Source organism: Elephas maximus, chromosome 7 (genome assembly GCF_024166365.1).
Source record: "Elephas maximus indicus isolate mEleMax1 chromosome 7, mEleMax1 primary haplotype, whole genome shotgun sequence".
Classification (NCBI taxonomy): Eukaryota; Metazoa; Chordata; class Mammalia; order Proboscidea; family Elephantidae; genus Elephas; species Elephas maximus.
The window spans coordinates 53,922,673-53,945,429 of record NC_064825.1 but is presented as its reverse complement, the minus strand read 5'-3'; the positions used below and the strand labels follow the sequence as shown (position 1 = coordinate 53,945,429).

General features: G+C 44.2%; 1 protein-coding gene and 1 pseudogene across 1 annotated transcript in view; one reads left to right on the top strand and one right to left on the bottom strand.

Annotated features, from left to right (window-relative positions):
• The window catches only part of LOC126079916 (olfactory receptor 51H1-like), a 21,090-nt gene extending 6,117 nt beyond the window's left edge, over positions 1–14,973 (bottom strand). Inside the window, 4 exon segments of the mRNA XM_049891271.1 lie at positions 13,336–13,368; positions 13,671–13,793; positions 14,271–14,675; positions 14,944–14,973. Coding sequence (XP_049747228.1) covers positions 13,336–13,368; positions 13,671–13,793; positions 14,271–14,675; positions 14,944–14,973 — 591 coding nt within the window.
• LOC126079915 (E3 ubiquitin-protein ligase TRIM21-like) lies at positions 14,149–22,757 on the top strand (annotated as a pseudogene).

The following is a 22,757-nucleotide window of genomic DNA, read 5'->3' as shown; positions in this document are numbered from 1 at the left end:
GGATAGCCACCTGTGTTTGCCAACTGTCTTTATCCAAAGAAAAAAAATTAATTTCTCATACCTTTATGACCAGAGGCAGGTTTGCCACTTGGAGGCAAGTGTCAGCTGAAGTTACACTCCTGTCCTCCCAGGAAACTGGGAGATAGGGATGCTGTCTTCCTTGATTGATTACATTTCACAAAGATGACTTCCATGCCCTTGAGGAAACATTCCTGGATTGTAAAATTGGCAAGAGGCTTATTTTGCCTTTCAAAAGATTTACATACATTTCAAAGAGGCAGAGAAGAATTTACAATTACAGGTCTTTCAAAGGAAATGCTCTAAAGAGAGGATGGGGGAGGGGTGCTCTTCCCTTTTTTTCAACAGGGAAAATTAACGTTTTCCCTTTTTATTCTTTCTTTCTTCTAATTTGTATTTGCACTTACAGCATGCCCATGAAAACCACAAAAGCTCCACAGGAGCCCCTAGTGGATTCAAACTGCTGACCTTTTGGTTAGCAGCTGTAGCCCTCAACCACTCTACCACCAGGGTTTCCTTTTGTATCAAAGGCTGTGAATACACTCAGCTTTAGTAAATTCTTCCAAACAGCTTTCCAAAGTAGTTGTACCGATTTACACTCACCCCAGCAGAGTAGGGGAGTTTCATTGTTCTAGATCCCCGTCGATATTTGATTTTGTTGATCTTTCCAGTTATAGCCACTCAGGGTGCCTATAGCAATATTGGGAGCTTTTTTCTTTTTTTTTTTTTTTTTAGTGGCACAGTGGTTAACAACTTGGTTAAGAACTGATAACCAAAAGGTCAGCAGTTCAAATCCACCAGCCACACCTTAGAAACCCTATGGAGCACTTCCACCCTGTCCTATAGTCGGAATTAACTCAAAGTCATTGAGGGATTTGCTTTTTGTTTGTTTGTTTTGTTTTCAGCAGTATCACATTGTGGATTTAATGCACATTTCCCTGATTACTAATAAAATGAGTACCTTTGTGTATGTTTACTGGCTATTTGAATATTTTCTTTTTTGAACATTTTTCCTATTGATTTGTAGGAGTTCTTTAAATATTCTGAATAGTCGCTGTGCAGTTTTGTGCTTATCACTGGCTTGGCCATTTTCTAACTGCAATTTTGTAAAAGCTAAGTCACTTCACAGAGCCTCAGCGGTCCTGTCTGCAATATCTGCGTTCATGAATCAGCCTGACGCTATGAAGTTAGATGGCTAGCAAAGCACCTAGGACATACTTTTTCTCACGTAGTTCCTTTCCCCATATTAATGAAAGTCTAAGACTCTTTCAGCACAATCTTCTTTATAATATTAGTTCAGAAAGATAAGCCCCTGAACTATACCCAAATTCCATTATTCCCTCCTCTGCCTCTGTTCTTTGGAGGTATCTCTTTGGTGAATTCTAAGGATAGAGCTGGTAGAGGAAAGGTTCATAGAGGGAGTCATTTCATCCATCCCAACCCTCCATACAATCTCCCTAGGCTGAGTTTAATACATACATGTGTCCAGCAGGGATGAGTCCACCACAGTCTAATTACGTACTTATTATACATAATATGAGCAACTATCAACGTCAGGACCACCACTCTGTACGACTGTAGGGGGCACCATTCACATTTTAATCTGTGTGAATAAGGCCCTGGAATTGTGGTTCTCAGCCTGTGGGATCACAGTAGGTGGCCCTGATCGTGAGCCAGAAATTGGATTGCTAGCTCAGAACTGGCGAGGAGATAGTAATACACACTAACAATATTTTGGAAGAAAGCACTGAGTATGATGGTACACTCACAAAAGGAAGCCAGGGAGACTACTTGGTTGGCAGGCAGGAGACAGGGGTGGGGAGATGACACCTGCTTCATAGAGCTGGAGAATGTTTACCTTTAGTACCGTCGTGCCCCCAGAACCTAGCACAGGATCTGGCACAGAATGGAACTAAATAAATGTTTGGTGAAAGAATAAACAGCTGATGTGTTTTACAAGCACGGTCTCACACGCTAAACTGAGTTTCTGCTGTGTACTGTGTTAGGCAATGGGTGTACAGCAATGAAAGCTAAATATACTCATTTATTCCACCCTGAGTGTGCACAGTTATACCAAATAGTTTGTGATAATGATTATTAATGATGATAGAAAGAATAGTTGAAAAGATTTGTCTATGTGGGATCAAATTCACAACAGCATCTCGAACGGTTAGATGAGAAGCTTAAGGGGCAACGAATTTACGTTAATGGTGGTGGAATAATTTGGAAAAGGATATTGAGAACAGTTACACAACTTGCAGAATGTAAACAATGTCACTGAATTGTACATGTAGAATTTGTTGAACTGGTGTATCCCTTGCTGTGTATATTTTCACCAAAAGAAAATACAAAGAGTAGTTGCTAGCACTTATTGACCATGTGCCACACACTGAGCTAAGGATGTTACCTGTCAGTTTGGAACGGCGCCTCGGGCTGAATAACTTGCCCCAAGTCAAACATTGGTAATTGGATCAAACTGGTCTCAGCTCAAGACTGTCTGATCCTCAGGGCCATGTGCTAGATTACGGACCGAATCTCCAACTGTCAGGCAAGAAAGGCATTATCTGACAGGTCTGAGCCCAAAGGGAAGGGCTTCTGCTCTACATACAGCTGGGTTCATACTGCAAAATAGCAGCTAAGCCGACATCCTATGTGAAATTCTCACAATAAATGTGGCTTGTGGCCCATATGGGAACTATGTTGTCACCAACTGTCGTTCTGCATAGTGTCCTATGTGGGAGGACAGACAAAACCTTCTGTGCACCGCAGGGTTAAGCGACAGCCAGGCATCCACAGTCCCAGCTGAAGTAAGGCCAGAGAACTGCCTTCTCAGGCACTTGGTAACTTGGATGCTTCCTTCCTCTGTGGTTCCTACAGACTCCTAGATCCCTGTACTAGATTAAAGCTGCCCTGGCCTGCCCCATTTTTCTCCCCTATTTACCATGCTTTCTGATATTTTCTTACTAAATAATAGTAAGAGTCAAAAAATAACATTCATCTTATGTACATATACCTTACACATATTACCTTACTTAATCCTCTAGCCCTGTGGGATATTTTCTGATGAGGAAATCAAGCCTCAGAGAGGTTAAATAATTTTCCCAAGGTCGTGAAACTAAGCGATGGAGCCAGAATCCAAAACCAAGTTTGTCTAAAGACAAAGACGATTCTCTCAATTGCTTTAAATAGGGAAACAGCAATTGTGAGTCCTGGCACTTCATGGTTAACAGGTTCTTTGCCCACGGGGTAATGTAAAGACCAACTTTTCTGTCCGCTACCTCCAGTCCCTTTTCTCTTTAAAGCAGATGCAGAGGTTTGAGGGTAGAACGAGGACACCACTAAGAGGAGCAGTCTTCAGACCAATCCAGCTGAGCCACCCTGCTTCCCAATACTCCCAGCTGTTCTAACCTTTACGCAGAGATTGTGGCTCCTCTGGACGCAGTGCTAAAGTTACTGTCCACACCTAACGACACCCAAGAATCAAGTAGTGTCTGATGCAAGGGAGGCTGCATCCTTCTCCTCCTGTTTCCCTAACACTTGAGGGTGAAAGGAGAGTTTACCAAAAAGTTACAACCTCAGCATGTAAAAAGAAAGGACAAGAATCTGACCTCACAATGTGACTGTAAACCTAAGAAAGAATATAAACCATTTAGCACCTAGTGGGAAATGATCTCCTTAGAAGCAAGGATAGTGAGACTTCACTTTGCATACTTTGGACACATAAAGTAGCAGGTGGGGCGGGGGGTGTGGAGAGAGAAACTCCCCACGAGGTGGATTGACACCATAGATACAACAATAAGCTGAAGCACACCAATGATTGTGGGGATGGTGCAGGACCCTGCAACGTTTCCTTTTGTTTTCCGTAAAGTCACCATGGGGCTCAGCTGACTCAACTGCAACTAACAGCAACAGGAATTTATTAAATCATAATAGTAACCAGACACCACCCTAGGCTTTCACACCCGTTACCCATGAAATCCCTCTCCTTCCAAAGCTTGTGAGTAGCATCCTATCCCTTCTGTAGACAAGGAAACAGAGCCTGGGAGGTGAGGAAACTTGTCAGTGACCACACTGGAAGTAAACGGAAGCACAGTCCATTTGACTCCAAGCTCATACATCTGCCTGTTCCTCACCCATAAAAATCTTTAGAACTAACATCTTAGCTCTTGAGGTTATTGTGAGGATTAAATGAGAATACTTGTAAAACACTTCTTATGTGCCCGGCATATAATAGGCACCGAGAATAATTACAATGACTAATGCTTGTTGGAGCCCTGGTGGCAAAGTCATTGAGAGCTCAGGCTTGTAACCAAAGGGTTGGCAGTTCGAATCTACCAGCCCCTCTGTGGAAACCCTTTGGGGCAGTTCAACTTTGTCCTACAGGTTCGCTATGAGTCTGAAACAACTCAACGGTACACAATACCAGTACACAATAATGACAACAACAATTACTACCCTATAAGGTGGGTACAATTATCATCCCCATTTTGCACATGAGAAAACTGAGGCACCAAGTGCTTGGATAACTTGCCTAAGACCACGAAGTTTAGCCCACATTCTTAAGCACCGTTATGCTGCTTCTTTTTGTTAGCTGTAATGATCATTAATACCATTAACGCTGCAAATTTCCTTTCTCAAAAAAGGATAAAATGGGATTACAGATTAATAGGATCTTCTCATTTACCACTCCAGCCTCCTCCCTGACTATCAACTCTTGAGATGTCCCATAGAATAGTTCTAAGACTATATGCAGCCCAAGTGCTTATTGTCTACTCCTGTCTTGCATACTATGTGAGTTTAATTACAAACTCATGGTTTAGGCATATATGCAGAACAGCCTTCTCCTCAAAGCAGTAATCTCCTGAGAGAACAAAGAAGAAACTTAGTAAAAACCATATTTGGAAGGAGAAAAATGATAGGGATAGTGAGATGGAGAGAGAGAGAATCAATGCAGAGCAGACCCTTCTGAGAAGGCAGAGAAAAAAAATTAAACTACACTCTCTGCCCCTCTGCCATCTTATTAGAGCTCCAGGAGACAAGGAACAGGGCAAAGACTGTTTTCTCTCTAATCAGGAAACTCTTTATCCAAATGTCTCCTGACTTGAAGGCTAAGCTATGGTCAACAAGCTTAAGGAAATGACCCAACTTAGAGAAATTTAGAGGCCCTCCTCTCCCAAGATTTCTATGGCAACCAGGCTTTGTTTTCCACCACACAAGGGGATATAAGGCTTTAAGCCTCTGATTTTGCCAGCCGAGTCCTGGGACTGAGGAAGTCCCAGGCCTGGGGTCAAGATGGAGGTTACAGGAAATAGGCCCTGACACTGCAGCCCTAGGCAAAAAAGATAGTCAGGAGCTGGGGAAGGACCCATGTTTGCCCCAAGCCCCTGATGCTATTGTGCTTTAGCCAAGATTACGTCTAAAACTGCTCTGCTTAGAAATGAGCTCAATACCAACCCATCTAGGCTGGGCACCTGCAACTGGGTAGTCACAGATGCTTGTCTGCAGGGTCTCCAGCTCCCCCTTAACAACTCAGAGCCCCACCTCCTGCTGCTTTCCAGCTGTCTGAGGCTCTCATCAGGGTCTAGAGGCAAATTCAGGAATGTGTGGGGAGATGTCCTATTCTCTATATCCCCTTGCTCCCCAGACCACATTCAAACTAAGAAACACTTGGAGAATACTGCTTTAATATTGGACTTATTAATATTAATTCTGAAAGCTATTAAGGAAATTGCAGAGAGATCTGATTAAAGGAATAAAACTGGAGTTTTCAAAAGGTTATAGTTTATCAATTTAGGATCCACATAGAAAAAAAAATCATGATTTCTTAAATAAATCTGATCCTATCAGGTTTTTGTGTTTTTTTTTTTTTTTACACTATCCTTTATATAATCTCTTTAAATAGTTTTTAAACAATAGACCTGCTTCAAGTCTGATTATGTAAGTCTTGCCTCGTTTAGAAAGTAAGCAGCCAAAATCCTTGATTAGATTTAACTGGTCACCCCTGGCTGCTTATGAAGAAATGCCAGGATCTGGAATGGTTACAGAACATCTCTAGTATTGAATGATATGAAATTGAGAAAGATAGATAGATAGAGTCAAAGATAAACCAAAAACAAAACCATTGCCATTGAGTCGATTCGTACTCATAGCGACCCTGTAGGACAGAGTAGAACTGCCCCGTACAGTTTCCAAGGAGCACCTGGTGGATTCAAACTGCTGACCTTTTTGTTAGCAGCCATAGCTCTTAATCACTCCACCACCAGGGTTTCCAGAATCAAATATAAGATAGCATAAACCTGGAACAGAGGCCTTTTTTAATAAATCACTGGTACGGGTGAATATATTGTAACCCAGCGTTCTTTGATCTTCCCTCCCAACCCAGATATATCTGCTAATGGGGTCTGAGATATCTGAAAATATGATTTCTCTTTAACTTGCTTGACTGTCTCTCACAGCATAAATAATTTGTGTCTATTAAAAGCCTGTATCTCCTCATGTCGTCATTCCAGGGGTTGGGACAGGGCAGCCTATTACATACATCTTGTCCTGAGTTTGCGTCCTACACAGGCAGCACAGGATTAGAAGTGTGTGCTATAGATCCACACTGCCTAGGCTTGAATTCTGGCTTTCAAGCTGCATGACTGTGGGCAAATGCCTGAACATTTCTGCATCCTAATGGTCTTCTCTGTAAAATGGGGATAATAAAAGTGCTGCACTCATTAAGTTGTGGTGAGGGTTAAATGAGCTCATGAAGAAATCATTAACCTTTGATAAGCATTAGCTATGATCAGTTTCACGTGGCTGGCAGCCTTCCTGACTTGGATTAGTTTAGGATGAAGATTCTCACCTCTCTCCTACTCCTACTAGTCAGAATATGCCTTCGAATGGAAGGCTAAACAGCTGGACCTCAAACTGAGGCAGAGGACAAACTCGGCAGCCCACAACAGGATGTAAGACACCTGTGAGATATGGCCTGCACTAGGATCTTTGATGTAGTGAAAAATAGGTGAAATTGTGACTACAGATTAGCAAGTAAGCACAAGCAAGCCCGTGCATACCCCGTTTATTGGGCAATCTGTCCCTGAATGGCATGATTAGAGCTCATCACAGATGCCTACCCAAAGTCCATTATGGTATAAGAGGGAGGTTCAGTAAAGGCCTTGAGGCTACTCTCACCTCTCAGGTTACAGAAAGATTTGGAGAGAAGTTGCCCTGCCCTAGGCAGAGACTATTCAGTGCTGCCCAGAGGCAGACACACTGGCATAGGCCTGTAGCTCAAAGCCTTGTTGCTCAGTCTCCTCACCCCAAGCCCAGCTTCCTTGCCCTAGCCCTGGCACTCACCAAAGCCCCAGAGCTTTTGTCTCCTCTCATCTGTTTCTCTGTTTGTAGAAAGCATTTCTTGCTGGATCAGTAAAGATCAGGACTTTCTAATCCTTTGGTGGAGGTAGGAAAATAACAGGTCTGCTGGGATCTGGGTGCAAATCCAAGAGATTTTCATAGTTGAACTTGCTGAACCCCCTGAGTGCTGGGCCAGGCAGCTCTGGGACTTGGAAGGAAGCTACAGGCTGTACATCCTGATGCTTCCACACCAAGAGGATACTTAAGTACCCCACACTGAGCACCTGCTCTTCCCAAAAATCCCAGCCTGGTGACACAAAAAAGGCAGGTGGGGACTAAGGGGGATGAGCCTGGGACACATTCTGTCCTTCTGGGGCAGCAGAGGTGGTAATTAATTTCTGCTTTAGAGAGAAGGAACACAGGCTTTCCCTATATTCTGGCTAAAAGAAATCAGGCAGCATAGCCTAAGACATATGTGTGAGTGCTTTAGACATGGGGAAGGCGTTAGAGAGGAGAAAAGGAGCTGCCATTCATCTTTATACCTGTACCTAGGGGGTGAGGGTGTTTGAATGTGAAACCAAAATGACGAAGCCATCTCTCTCTCTCTCCCTTGGAGATCATAAATCAAGAATGATGTAGTGGAAAAACTGATCTATTTCTGGATCTGTCACCAACTGTGTGATAGTGAGCATATGACTTTACCCCCTTGAGCCTATATGCGTCATTTGTAAGTTTTAGGTAATGGATATTTCATGGAATCAGGATTATGAGAACTAGCTTCAGTAACTTGTCTGGAATCCCCACCACACATGATCAGAGCTTTTTTTTTCTTTCTTTCTTTTATTTAAATAATTTTAGATTTACAGAAAAGTCGCAAAGATGGTATAGAGTTCTTGTATAGCTTTTCACAGCTTCCTCTAATGTTAGTTACACATTTGTGGCACATTTGTCAAAACTAAGAGATTAACGTTGGTTCACTGCTATTAACTACACTCCAGACATTATTTGGATTTTGCCAGTTTTTTCCACTGACGTTCTTTTTCTGTTCCAAGATCCAATACCGAGTTCCAATGCATTTTATTTACTCATCATTTCCCTTTCATCTTTTCTGGTCTGTAGCAGTTGCTCAGTCTTTCTTTGCTTTTCATGACCTTGGCATTCTTGAAGAGCACTGGTCAGATATTTTGTCAGAGGTTTTAATTCACCAACTTGAGCCATCCCCTCCTCTCTCTCCAACGTGGTGAGGAGGACATCTGGAAGTGACAGTCTACACTGCAAGATGTCTGGCTTCTCTTTGTTCCACACCAGGTCCCAGTATGTCTGCAGATTACAGAGCAGTGAATTGCAAGTTTCGATATGCTTGAGGTGTTAGCAGTTTGTGATATCATCCAAGTGGTTCTTGTAACCCAGAAACCAATCTTGTCCTCCATGGGCCCCAAGATACGCCTTTCCATATCTACCACAAACCCCTTTTTTCAAATTTTAGTTTTAAAAATTGCAGATTTTTATTACATTACAGGCTCTGAAAATAAGGAGGTGATTTTTTTAACGGATTCTTAACTGTGTTTTGTTAAAATACTAACTTAAGTCAAGAGAGCTTAATTTGAGAGCATCAAATCTTAAGGTTCTCTAGAACTTCATTCTAGGATCCTTTATTCCCCTTCAAACTAATAAATGTGGTCAAGGCCAGATTGTCTCTCGACTCTGGATGGGTGAGAAAAAGATACATCGAAGTAGGACAAGTGGAACACAAGGCTGATTCTATCGGCTCACAGACAGAGTGCTCTCCATTCTACTCAGTCTAAAACCTATATTGTCTTGTAGGCTTTAAATGAGTCCACAAAATCAGGGTTCCTTTTTTGGCACTGGGTTTTGGGTTACTCATGGTGCTTTACCTAGAGATTAACCAGGCCACTCAGGGTGATGTCTTAAACCAGGTCCTCTAGATTAGCTTTAGGTAAGACTAAAGAATTGACCCTTTATTCAGAAGGAAATGAGAGTGGGGAGTGGCAGGGGGGGAAGGGGGAGAGTGAGTGAAGAAATCAGTGTAAAGGGAAAAGGAAGTGAGGCAAGAGGAAATGCAAAACAATTCAAAGGCAATGTGTTATCACACTGGATAAAGATACATAATGAATTTCAAGGAGACACAGTAGATCCCTCAGCCAGTGAGTTTGCTCCTCAGAAGAGTTTCAAGGAGGAGCTACACCTTGAAGTAGTACACAGAAGAGAAAAGAGGAGGGGTTATTTGTTCCACTTTCTCCTGCCTCCCATGTCCCATTGGTCAGTGGTGTTTGCTCCATGGAGAGCTAACTCCCTGAACTTTTTGGTTATAAATTTGGTCCATAGTGGTTGCTAAGAAATCTGGATCCCATGCCATGGGGTGTGATGTTTCATCCAAATCCCAAAGTATATGTGTGGAGTGGTGAACCAACATTGTTGGGGTTCTGACTAAGACAGAGAATAGAAGAAGGGGTCAAGAAAACTAAGACGGTACACGAGTTTGGTGTCGAATACATATTATCCTGAAAAAGAGTGAAGAAAAATCTTTCCAATGGGAAGAACATCAAACAAGGGGTTGTACACTTCGCTTAGAAGAAAAGATAAACTGATTTATCTTCATATCTTGACCATTTCAATAGTTTTGCCTTTGGTCGGGGGCTTGGCAAAAATATGATTGAAAGATTGATGACCAAAAGTTATGGGTGGAGGTTAAAACCAAAAACCAAACCCAATGCCATCAAGCCAATTCCGATTCCAACTAAGAGCAATCCTATAGGACAGAGTAGAACTGCCCCTTACTGTTTACCAAGGAGCAGCTGGTGGATTCAAACTGCTAACTTTTTGGTCAGCAGCTATATCTCTTAACCACTGTACCACCAGGGCTCTGGGTAGAGGTTACCTGTTGAATTTCTAGGAAATGGTGCAGATAAAAAAATACTTTTGTCCTATGTGAATACCACCAGAGGGCATCCAATGCAGAAAAAAAAAAAAGAAAACCAAAAACCAAGCCTATTGCCTTCAAGTCAATTCCAACTCATAGCAACCCTGTAGGATAGAGTAGAACTGCCCCATAGGGTTTCCAAGGAGTAGCTGGTGGATTCGAACTTCTGACTTTTTGGTTAGCAGCCCAGCTCTTAACCAATGCAGAGAAGGCATTCAATAATCAGGGAGATAAGATTATCCATCCAGTGAATGTTGATCAGCTCTCTGTTGCTTGCTCAATAGGATCGTGTACAAGTATCCATATCAGTAGTGGTAAATAGATAAGGCTGAGTGATACGAAGCGTACACTGTTGAGCACAGGCAGAGCCTCTAATTGCATGAGTAAATTCTGTCATGGGCACTTGTACATAAAAGGTCAACTTTGAGTCTGATTTTTCACTATTTCTCAGAGAGTCTAGACAGTCTCCTAGTGGCAGGTTAGTTACATTGGACCAACGGCAATTTGTACTCATAGAGTAGGTACGTATTCCAAAAACAGATCTGCTTTTCCCACGTATATTGTCCTGCACCACCAAAAAGACGTATTCCATCAAGTTAAACCATGGGGTATCCCAACAACATCACTTGCAACTATTGAACTGATTTTACAGTCAAAGAATTCTCGTAATGGACTCACCCTATGGAATGCATGGGTCTTATAGTCTACCCCAAACGCCAGAAGCACCTGGTCCAATAGAACTGTGGGGTGAACAGCTAAAGGCTCATGTATCACACCAGTTTGAAAACCCCGCTATATGAGATTTGGAGGTCGGCATATAAATTCTGTACAAGCTTTCAATCAGCAACCAATATATAAGTATTTTTTTCATATCCAGCATACACACACTGGTCAGAGAATCAAGGAAAAGAGAAGTAGCCCCTGTTACTGTCATGGTAATAGCTCATTTACAGAATTTTTTTTTTTTCCATCCCCACAACATAGAGCTTAGCCAGCTTGGAGAGCCTAGCAAAGAATGGAGAAGCCCTTCTACCAAGGAGAGCAAAAGTGTCCTAATAAATTGGAATCTCTGACTATAGCCTGGCTATTTGGGATTTCCTAAGCCACTGAAGACAGGGTTCTGATACTAACTGGAATGACTTATATGATTAGCAGAACTTGGGTTGCTGACATACAATAGAGACAAGGAGGGTTATGCCTAAAACCGAAAGTATACACTGGAGAGATTCCTAGTTCTCATTATCCAATAACAATGGATGATTTGTTGAAAGCAATATGTGCTAACGTGTTGAAGACAGGAACATTAAGGACACTGATCCTTCAGGAAAAATACTTGGGTCACCTCACCAGTTAAAGAATTCTGAAGTGCTGTCATGGACTTAATTATGCTCCTGAAAAAATGTGTGTATCAATTTGGCTGGACCATGATTCCCACTATTGTGTGGTTGTCCTCCATTTTAGGATTGTAATTTTATGTTAAAGAAGATGAGGGTGGGATTGTAACACCCTTACCCAGGTCACATTCCAGATCCAATGTAAAGGGAGTTTCCTGGGGTATGGCCTGCACCACCTTTTATCTCCCAAGAGATAAAAATGAAGGGGAAGCAAGCAGAGAGTTGGGGGCCTCACACGACCAGGTAGAAGCACCGGGAGCAGAGTGAGTTCTTTAGACCCCTGGTTCCTGCACAGAGAAGTTTCTAGTCCAGGAGAAGATTGACAAGAAAGACCCTCCTCCAGAACCGACAGAGAGAAAAGGAAGTCCCCTGGAGCTGACACCCTGAATTTGGATTTTTAGCCTACTTAACTGTAAAGAAATAAATTTCTCTTTGTCAAAGCCATCCGCTTGTGGTATTTCTGTTATAGCAGCATTAGATAACCAAGACAAGTACTGAAGCACAGGCAGTGAGCGAGGAGACTTTGGAATGAGTGGCATCTTTGATCTTGTAACCAATTACCAAGCCGGGAACTATGCCAGCTATGCATATGTTATGTTAATGATTGTGTGCATATTACCGGACAGGTACCAAAACAATCCTGTGGTAGATGCATTAATAAACCAGTTGCCTTTGACTCATGACGACAGCATGTGTGTCAGAGTAGAACTGTGCTCCATAGAGTTTTCAATGGCTGATTTTTCATGAGTAAATTGCCAGGTCTTTCTTCCCTGGTTCCTCTGGGTGGGTTTGAACTGCCAACTTTAAGGTTAGCGGTAGAGTGAAAACTGATTGCACCACATTGGGACCTTACATGCATTAATGTTCTTGTTGTTAGGTACCGTCAAGTCAGTTCCAACTTATGGCAACCCTGTGTACAAGAGAGTGAAACACTGCCCAATCCTGCACCATCCTTACAATCCTTGCTATGTTTGAGCCCTTTGTTGCAGCCACTGTGTCAGTCCATCTCTGTGAGGGTCTTCCTCTTTTTCACTGACCCTCTATTTTACCAAGCATGATGTCCTTCTCAAGAGACTGGTCCCTCCTGATATCATGTCCAAAGTACTTGAGACAAAGTCTTGCCATCCTCACTTCTAAGGAGCATTCTGGCTGTATTTCTTCCAAAATAGATTTTTTCCTTCTTGTGGCAGACTTCAGTTAATTCAATATTCTTTGCCAACACTGTAATTCAAAGGCATCAGTTCTTCTTAGGTCTTCCTTATTCATTGTCCAGCTTTCACATGCATATGAGGTGATTAAAAATACCATGACTTGGGTCAGGCACACCTTAGTCTTCAAGGTGACATCTATGCTTCTGAACACTTTTAAACAGGTCTGTTGCAGCAGATTTGCCCAATGCAATGCCTCCTTTGATTTCTTGACTGCTGCTTCCATAGGCGTTGATTGTGGATCCAAGTAAGATGAAATCTTTGACAACTTCAATATTTTCTCTGTTTATCGTGACCAATCCATGCACTAATACCCCTGCTTAATTAGATGAGTGAATTGAAGCTCAGAGAGATGGGCATCCAGCTAATAAATAGGAGGGTTCACACTGACTGAGTCCATGTCTGCCTTATTATGAAACCTATGTTCTTCTCATACCCATTCTCTTTCCAACACAGGCTTACTCAATTCCTGCAACAAACAAGAAAGGGTCTACAGTGATGTGAAACAGTCATTTTCAGGGTGTCTTTTTTCTTTGATTTTTTTCACTGTTTCCACTCTGCTTTCAGGGACGGTTTATGTTAATGGCATCAACCGAATAGGTGTAATGCTTTGGTAGATTTATCACTTTTATTACCAAACAGCCAAACAGAATGACAGGATCCACTCTCCACAGAACCCACTCACCTTCCCATTCCCCAGGCTCTAACCAAGGGATCCACAGAAGTTTCTGTGTCCCTGACGCTCACTGAGGGTAAGGTAGTAGAATTTACCCGTTTTTCTGAGAGCCCGGTTCCTTCCTTATGCCCCAGTAGCTGACTTTCTCCCCACAGGCAGTTAGGGCGGGACAAGACAGACTCCTCTAGAGTGGGCAGCTGCCGCGGAGGGGAGAAGGTCTGAAAAGGACGCATAAACCACAGAGAGAAATTTCAGATCTAGGACTTAAGAGGGAGAGACTACGGGGGACTCTGAGCCTCAGCTGCGCAGAGCAGGGAGGGGGAAATGGGAGAGAGGCATTACATTTGATAATGGGAGAGCGTGAGCATAGGACGAAGTGCTGCTGAGTTTTCCTTCAACCCCAGCTTCCAAGATGCCCAAGTCTAGGGGCTCAGAATCTTCTAATCCCTCTCTCACCCCAACTCCTCCTTGTTTCTTCCCGTTTGCCCTCCCACTTCTCTTCCTTCCCTGCTGCTATTCTTTCTCTCCCTCCACACCCATTTCTCCTCCCCTCCCTTCAATTCTCCGCCCACTCTCCTCCCCTCCTTTTGACTCGCCTTTGAGAGGAAATCCAAAGTGCAATCAGGAGTCCACTCTGGGCCTTCGAGTTGAGGTGAGTGAAGCTGGCTAGGCTGGGGATCCCAGCCTCCCCTTACCCAGATGTGAAGATTCCCTTCCACCCCTTCTCCCTTGCGGGACTTGGTCGACCCAGCAGGTCTTCCCGCGCGGGCGCCTCTGCCTAGAAGCAGGCTGGGCTCTGAAGTGACTGCAGAGGTAGCCGGCGGGAGCCAGGCTGCCCTGTTGCCGGCGCCCGTCAGGGGAGGAGTGGCGCGCGAACCTTGGACTACCGGGATTGTAACCCGGAGGTTGACACAGGGGAGCCCAGTGTGGGGCGGGCCAGCAATCCTGGAAACGGAATTTCCCTTCCCTCCTGTCCCCAATCGGCGGCACTGGGTTTTTTTCCTATCTCCAAAAATCCACCTCTGCAAGTGAGAGGGACAGGGCTGCTCAGGACGTTGGACGAGGATGTATCCTGGTCCAGGACTGAGGTGGTCAGTGCCCTGGAGGAAATGAAGTCAGGAACCAGGTAGTCAAGAGAAGAGCCCAGGGAGTGCTGGCCACACTTCTGAGCGCACAGTGTTGCCTCCCTTCCCAAGCAGCTCCCTTCCCCCACTGGCCTACCCCTCAAAAGCAAACCTCCTAAATTTTTTCCTCCTCTTCCCTGTTCCTTCCTCTTTTTCATTTTAGTCTATGTAACTTTATGCAAATTATTGCATCTCTTTATTGATGTACACATGTATATGTATATATGCATGTGTATATGCATACATATATATCTCTACATTTGACTGCTGCCATTATTGTAAAGAGGAATGACTTGTCCCTAGGTGGTGCAAAGGGTTAAGAGGCTCAGTCTGAAAGGTTGGTGTTTTGAGTCTATCCAGAGGTTGGGTCTTTTAGAGGCACCTTGGAAGGCCTGGCAATCTACTGAAAAACTCAGCCATTGAAAGCCCTGTGGAACACAGTTCTACTCTGAAACAAGGAGGTCGCTATCATTCAGATAACTAGTTTATTGTTATGATTAACTTTTCAGCAAAATCAGTGATTGATTACATGAGATGGGAGAAGATGGATGGAAAAAGCCTTGGCCCTGAGGGAAATCTTCATTAAAAAAAAAAATCACCAGAAGGATTCCCAAAGTGGCAATTGGTAGAAGTGGTCCTAGTGAGAAAGCTGGAAACCCCACAGCCTCATATTCAGGCCCAGCCCTCTGACTCAGCACCTCCCACCTGGACCTCCCTTCCTGTCAAATTGGCTACTATGCCTGCCCCAACAGACAACTTGATGTATTTGAATGGGCTCAGCCCCTAGCTGGGCACAGGATTTTTTTTTTTTTCCCCATCCCATCTTCCCTTCCTTCCCTCCTTCCTTCTTTTTGTCATTTCTCCCAGGCAGTTGGATTATTTTCCCCTTGGCTTGTAATGGAGACCCTTTGAAGGATTTAAGCTGGGGTGGACATGATGAAAGCATAGTTGTCAACAGTTTTACCTCTGAGATTCTGGACAATTATATTTGCCTCTTTTGAAGACTGTTTCCCCTTCTGTCTGACCAGACTGTGGAGGAGGAGCCCTTGTTATTCAGATTGATGTTCTTGCTTTTTCTTGTTTTTATCCCCTCCTGTTCACCACCCCCATGTGCTCCTTTGAATCATTTTATTTTTCTCACACAACTCTTCCCATCTTCTTTCCTTTCCTCCTCTCCCCACTAGTCCCCCATAAGATCTCCGTGGTGCTGTTTAACAGGAACACTGCCCCTATGGCCTCAGCGAAGCCCCTGGCAATGATGTGGGAGGAGGTAACCTGCTCTGTCTGCCTGGATCCCTTCGTGGAGCCTGTGATCATTGAATGTGGCCACAGTTTCTGCCAAAAATGCATCTCTGAGGCTGGCAAAGATGGCAGCAGTAGTTGCCCTGTGTGTGGGCAGAAATTCCTGCTCAGGAACATCCGGCCCAATCGGCACCTAGCCAAGATGGTGGACAACCTTAGACAAATGGACCAGAGCACCATGAAGCGGGATCAGTGTAGGGTGCATGGAGAGAAACTTCACCTGTTCTGTAAGGAAGATGGAAAAGCACTTTGCTGGGTGTGTGCGCAATCACGGAAACACCGTGACCACTCCATGATCCCTATTGAGGAAGCTACACATGAGCACCAGGTGAGGCCTTAGCACAAAGCATGAGCAGGTAAAAAGGAGATGGGCTCTGATTAGTGCTATGTTCTCCACAGCTTGGGATAGGAGAGAGTGGCCTCTGGAGTTGAAGGACTGGGAAAGAAAGGGTATCTCCCTCCATGTCTAATCTAAGTGCAGAGTTGCAGACTAAACACAACCTTCTCATTCCCCGAGAGTAGGGACTATGCTGTGGGAAAATCTGGCAAGGATCATGCTTCCTTGTGGCTTTCTGGTTAATTAGGAGTGAGAATGCCCCCAACCCCTGCCACCCCAACAGTGTGGGTCTAGTCTACAAGAAAACATCAGACTTTTTCTGAAGTCTTCCCATTCATCGATTCCAACCTCATTTAAGACTCCAGTGCTCCAACCTTCTCTGTACCCAGGCTTTTCTAAGAACGAAGATGACGTTACCGCACCCTACTTATTCTGGTTAGGGATTGACTTGCTGTCTCTCTCTACATGAGAAGTTCCAGGTGGCATTACAGAAGCTGAGAAGAGAGCAGGAGTTAGCTGAGAAGTTGGAAGTCGATATTGCTGAGAAAAGAGCAGCCTGGAAGGCAAGGGTCACACCCTGAAAGGGATCTTAGATCAGAAGTCTGGGCAGAATTCAAGTTTGGGGGCTCAGCTATACCTATCTGAATAGCTATAGAGTTCGTATATCTCACTCTCTGAGAACCAGCCATCCTCCTTGTCTCCTGATAAAGGGAAATAAGAATGAAGGAGGCTAGAAGGAGAGCTTCCAATCAAACACAAAGATTGAGAGTCTATAGGAGAGGGGGTTGAGTGGGAGAAACCATACCCTAAAGCTCCCTGCTCCTCCGAGCCCAATCGCAGCAGATGACAATACCAGTGCTTGGTGTCTGGGACAAAGGTATCTCAAGAGAGCAGTCCAACCACTATGCCTTGTAGGAAATGGCAAAGGCTGTGAGGAATGGGCTTAAGGGTTGAAGTAGGAAAACTAGTTTCAGCAGGTGGTTGCTTGACCATGTCCAGATCACTGGTCCAAAGTATAACACAGAACTAAAGCTTGTTTCACACTGGTGAAGGAGTTTCACACTAGTGGAGGAGGGGCAGCTAAGGGATTAAGAGGAGTACAGAGAGCTCCTGGTCAACAAATCCCAGAAGAGGAAGATTTGTGGTGAGGGAGGGAGGAGCCAGGCTGCCATAGCAAGCAGTGACTCTCCAGTTACCAGCAAAAGAGGACAGGCAAAGAATATTCCAGAAACTTCCCTTTCCCATGACTTAGAAATGATATTGTGAGCCTCTCTGTGCGAGCTTTTTGGGGGTGGGGTCAGGTATTAGTCTCTAAACAACTCAGAGAGAAATGAAGGCCAAGGGATACATTTGAGAGGTGACTGGCTTTTGAAAGAGAGGTTGAGAAAAGTCTTGGGTGTCGTAGGCTTATACAGGTATGATTGTGGGCTAGCTTCAGTGGGCTCCCACCAATCCCAATCCCCTCTTTGTCCCAGATGCCTTACCCGCTAGTCTCCCAGCAAGATTCTGTGTTTGTGTGTCCCCAGACATAACCAGAGTGGTGAATCTGCAGAGGATAGAAATAGGTACCAACACCCTCCATCCTTGAACCTTGAGTTGTTCTGATAAAAACCATACCTCTCTTCCCCTTAACACTAAAGACAAAGGTTGAGACACAAAAACCAAGGATTCACGCAGAGTTTGTGCAGCAGAGAAACTTCCTCGCTAAAGAAGAAGAGAGGCAGCTGCAGAAACTTGAGGAGGATGAGAGAGATCAGCCCAGAATCCTGGGGGAGACTGAGGCCCAACTGGCCCAGAAAAGCCAGACCCTGCAGGAGCTGATCTCAGAGCTGGAGAGGAGGAGTCGGGGCCCAGTACTGGACCTGCTTCATGTGAGACCAGGGAGAGGCTACCTCTGAGATTCAAGGAGTAACTAGAGAAAAAACAGTTCCCTGGGTCTACCATTTGAGCAAATGGAAACCTGGTCCTTCGAATATTCTTAAATAAACCGAATTAGGATTCACGGATGGTTTTCATTCAAGGTATAGAATGGTACAAACTTAGGAGGGAATATTCCATGCGGCAGAGTTCCTGGCTGGTACAAACAATTAACATGCAGAGGTTCAAGTCCATTGAGAAGCACCTTAGAAGAAAGGCCTGGCAGTCTTCTTCCGAAAAAAATCAGCCATAGAAAACCCTATGGAGGCCAGGTCTACTCTGACACACATGGGGTTGCTATGAGTCAGAAGTGACATGATGACAACTAGCTTGGTTTTTATTCCATGCAACAATGAACAGAAATGGACATCTTTGGTAAGTGCCTGACATGTACTAGGGGAGTGACTTTGAGAGAATCCTTTAATGTTTCTGAGCATCAGATTTCTCGTATGTGAAATGAGTATTATGTTATATATTTCAAAGCATTTTTGTGGAAGAATCCACTAAGGTCCTTAGAGGAGTGTCTGGCCATTGGGGAGGGTTTAATAAATGAGATATAACTAAAAACACTGAACTGAAAATCAAGAGAGAGTAGCCCAGCCACGGCCCTGCTGTCAGTTCTCTCCATAACTCCAGGTTAAGTCATCTTCCTTTCCTGGACCTGATTTCTTCATTTGTAAAACAGCGTGGGTGGGAAGTGGGCTAAATAACATGGATACTCCAAACTTTAGCCATAAGTGTATCACCTTTATATTTTCTGCTACTTCTATGAACTGCCTAAATGATTTTAACATTATTTTTCCTTAAATTGTCTCACTTTTTTAGTCTAAGTTTAGTTTAAAAGGAAATTTGTCCTAAGCAATAATAGCAAAGAAATTATGTGTTGATATACTGTCATCATTTGCCATCAAGTCAGTTTTGACTCATAGTGATGTAGAACCGCCCCATAGAGCTTCTTGGCTGTAATCTTTATGAAATCGGATTGCCAGGTGAGCTGTCCATGGAGCTGCTGGATGGGTTTGCTTTTGGTTAGTAGCCAAGTGCTTAACTGTTGCACCACCAGGGCTCCTTGTTGATATGTTACTTATATTTTATTCTAATTTATTTCATAACAATAAGAATAATAACTGCAAGCTCTTAAATAGCACATATTACATGCCAGGCATATCTTTATCAATGCAATGAGGTGGGTGCTACTATTATCCCCATTTCATAGATGAGAACACTAAGGCACAGAGGCATTAAGAGTCTTAATGAAAGACTAAAGCTAAATAACTTGACCAAGTCCACCCAAATAGTAAGAGGTAGAGCTAAGATTAAAATACATACATAGCTATTTTTTAAAAATTCATCAATGCCTGATCCCACTTATAGTAAATACCCAGGATAGGCAAATGCCTAGATATAGAAAGTAGATTAGTAGATACCACAGGCTGGGGTAGGGAATATGGGTATGCGGATATGAGAAGTTAATGCTTGATGGGTACAGAGTTTCTGTTTGGGGTGATGAAAAGGTTTGGAAACAAATAGTGTTGAAGGTTGTACAACATTGTGAATATAATTAATGTTTCTGAATTGTATACTTACAAATGGGCAAAATGGCAACCTTTGTTTATATGTATTTTACCACAATTTTTTAAAAGTTCATCATTGAACATTCTACTTAAAATCATCTTGCATCCGCCGTATGTTTACCTTCCTGTGGGAAACCATGGACCAGATGGTCTCAGAAGTCCCTCTGCCCTCACATTCTACACCCGCTTCTCACTTATCAACATGGTTAGGTTCCAAAGACCAGGTCATTATGTGAAAATCAGCATTATGTAAAAATGGAGGATGACCACCATCAGATCACAAAATGCAGGATGACTACATTGTTACAAAACTGCCAAATTAGATCATTACATAACTGCCAACCCAGTGAAAATGATGGCCCAGGCAAACTGACACATAACCTGAACCATCACAGCTGGCGTTACTCTCTCTTGCACCTCGGTGTCTGTTACGGACAGACATACTTCGTTAATGTGTAAAATAGTAGGATAGTAGATTTTTTACTCTTGTTGTAAATACAGAATTTTGGATAACGATATCATCACTAAGTGAGGAGTAAGTATACAGTTCTTCTTTTCCCACACCTTTTCACTCTCTGTCAGATGTGGTCATGAAGCCATTTCTTTCTGGCTTGTGCAAAAAGGCTGATCTGATTTGGTTGACCTGACAGGCGCTCTCTTCCCATTATCCAAATCTTGTTTCTGCCAGACATTGAACTGAACTTTCTGGTATAGTTTTGACTAGGCCTAGGAGCCTACCAACTCCCATGTGAGGGCCCCAAACTCCCTGCACAGGAATATTCTCAGATGATTTGATTTTACCTAATGAGTGGCAACATTAAGTACAGCACAGGATAGAGCTTTGACCAACCAGCCCTTCTTCCCCAAACAACTCAAGCCCACAAATGAGATAGAGCAGTTTCTGGGGATCCTGGTTTAGACATTCTCTCCCTGTGATTCTCTCTAGGCTTCAGCCAGGACTGTTTTCCCTCTGCCGCCCTGGATCTGGGCTTTCTCATTCATTTTCTGAGTCAGAGTCCTTAAACTGAAGATATTTCCCGTAGGTATAGGTCACACCCATGCTAGGTTCCTGGTTACCCCACAACCACCCACACTCGAAGCTGGTCAGAAATGGCTTTCTGCCCCTAGAATGGGGCAGAGCAGTGCCCTAGGACCACAGGTTTGTGTCACATCACCCTGAGGACCAAAGTCTCAGTGGTGAACCAGTAACTCCAGAACTTACTTTCTGTCTCTTTTCTCCTTAGGAGGCTAAAAGTATCCCGGAAAGGTAAGGAGAGGTTTTCTTTGTAAGGGCAGAGGGTGACAAGAAGCATATGCACCTACAAAAAAGGTTCTTGAGTTAGAAAAACGTGCTAAAGTTTTCCCCATCTTCTTCCCTATTCTCAAGGACCTGATCGCCCATAAAATATTTTCTAGTCTCAGAAGGCTAATTAATGGGCATCCCTGTTGGTGAGTTGCCCACAGTGATTGGACTATACTGTCTTCGCAAAGTGAAGCCATGGCAAGCAGAACAATTCTGGGAAGGTCTGAGTCAACAGCCGGCTGAGATTCCTTTTTTAAATGGAATTTAACCAGTTACAAACCCCCGAGAGCCATGAGTAAGATCCACAGCATGGACGAGACTCCTTGAGTTCCTTACAGAAGTGATTCAGCCTATGTCAGCTGGCCTTGCCTGTAAAATGCAGTAGAATGTGCTTAAAGGGTGATCAGGCTTGGAGAGGAGAGAGGGACTATCTGCATGCTGCGGAGGCTCATGTAATCAGGAACTCCTGGACAGGAACTCAGTCCCCCCTCACCAACCCCCAGGGACTGAATAAAGATGTTTGTAATTTTGGGTAGAATTAAATTACCACAGTCATCATGAGGGAGGTTATGGCATTAGGGTTCCAGAAGGATGTGATAGAAATTGGAGATGGAAGTCTCAAATTCTCTTTCCCTCAGGAGTGAGGCCTGGAACCTGAAGGAGCTAGGCGTTGCCTCCCCAGACCTGAGGAATGAGTGCCGTGTGCCAGGGCTGAAGGAGATGCGGAAGACACACGGAGGTTAGCAAGCTCTAGGAGCTGTGGGACTGGCCCACATGGGGAGCTGAAGGGTACAACATGGGTGCGGAGCCGATGCCCAGGGTGGGGGAGAACAGCAGCATCTAGGAGAGATGGCAGGTTTGAGTAGGTGGGGCAGCATGGAGATAGTGAAAGTGGTTCCCTCAAAGGTCAAGGCAAGGGCCAGAGTTGGCTGGGGCGCCGTTTCCTCACACGCTGAGGCTCAGGGTCACTCCCTCATCCTCATCCCAAAGTTTAACACATGCACAGGCCACTGACCATCACTGCCCCCAGCCACCCCACACTCTCCAAACCTGACCATGGTCCTCTCTCTGCAGTACACGTCATTCTGGATCCAGACACAGCCAATCCGTGGCTCATCCTTGCTGAGGATCACAGACAAGTGAAACTTGGAGACACCTCCCAGGACTTGCCTGAAAATGAAGAGAGATTTGATAGTTATCCCATGGTCCTCGGTGCCCAGGTCTTCTACTCTGGAAAGCTTTACTGGGAGGTAGACGTGACCGGAAAGGAAGCCTGGGACCTGGGGGTTTGTAGACACTCTGTCAAGAGGAAGGGACAATTTATGCTCAGCCCTGAGAATGGCTTCTGGACAATTTGGTTGTGGAACAAACAAAAATATGAGGCTGGTACTTCCCCCCATACTTCCCTCTACCTTCAGGTGCCTCCTCGCCAAGTTGGGATCTTCGTGGACTATGAGAACCGCACCGTCTCCTTCTATAACATCACTGACAATGGCTCCCTCATCTACACTTTCTCTGAATGTGCCTTTGTTGGGCCTCTGCGGCCCTTCTTCAATACTGGTTTCAGTGACGGAGAAAGAAACACGGCCCCTCTGACCCTGTGTCCACTGTAGCTGGGATGGTAG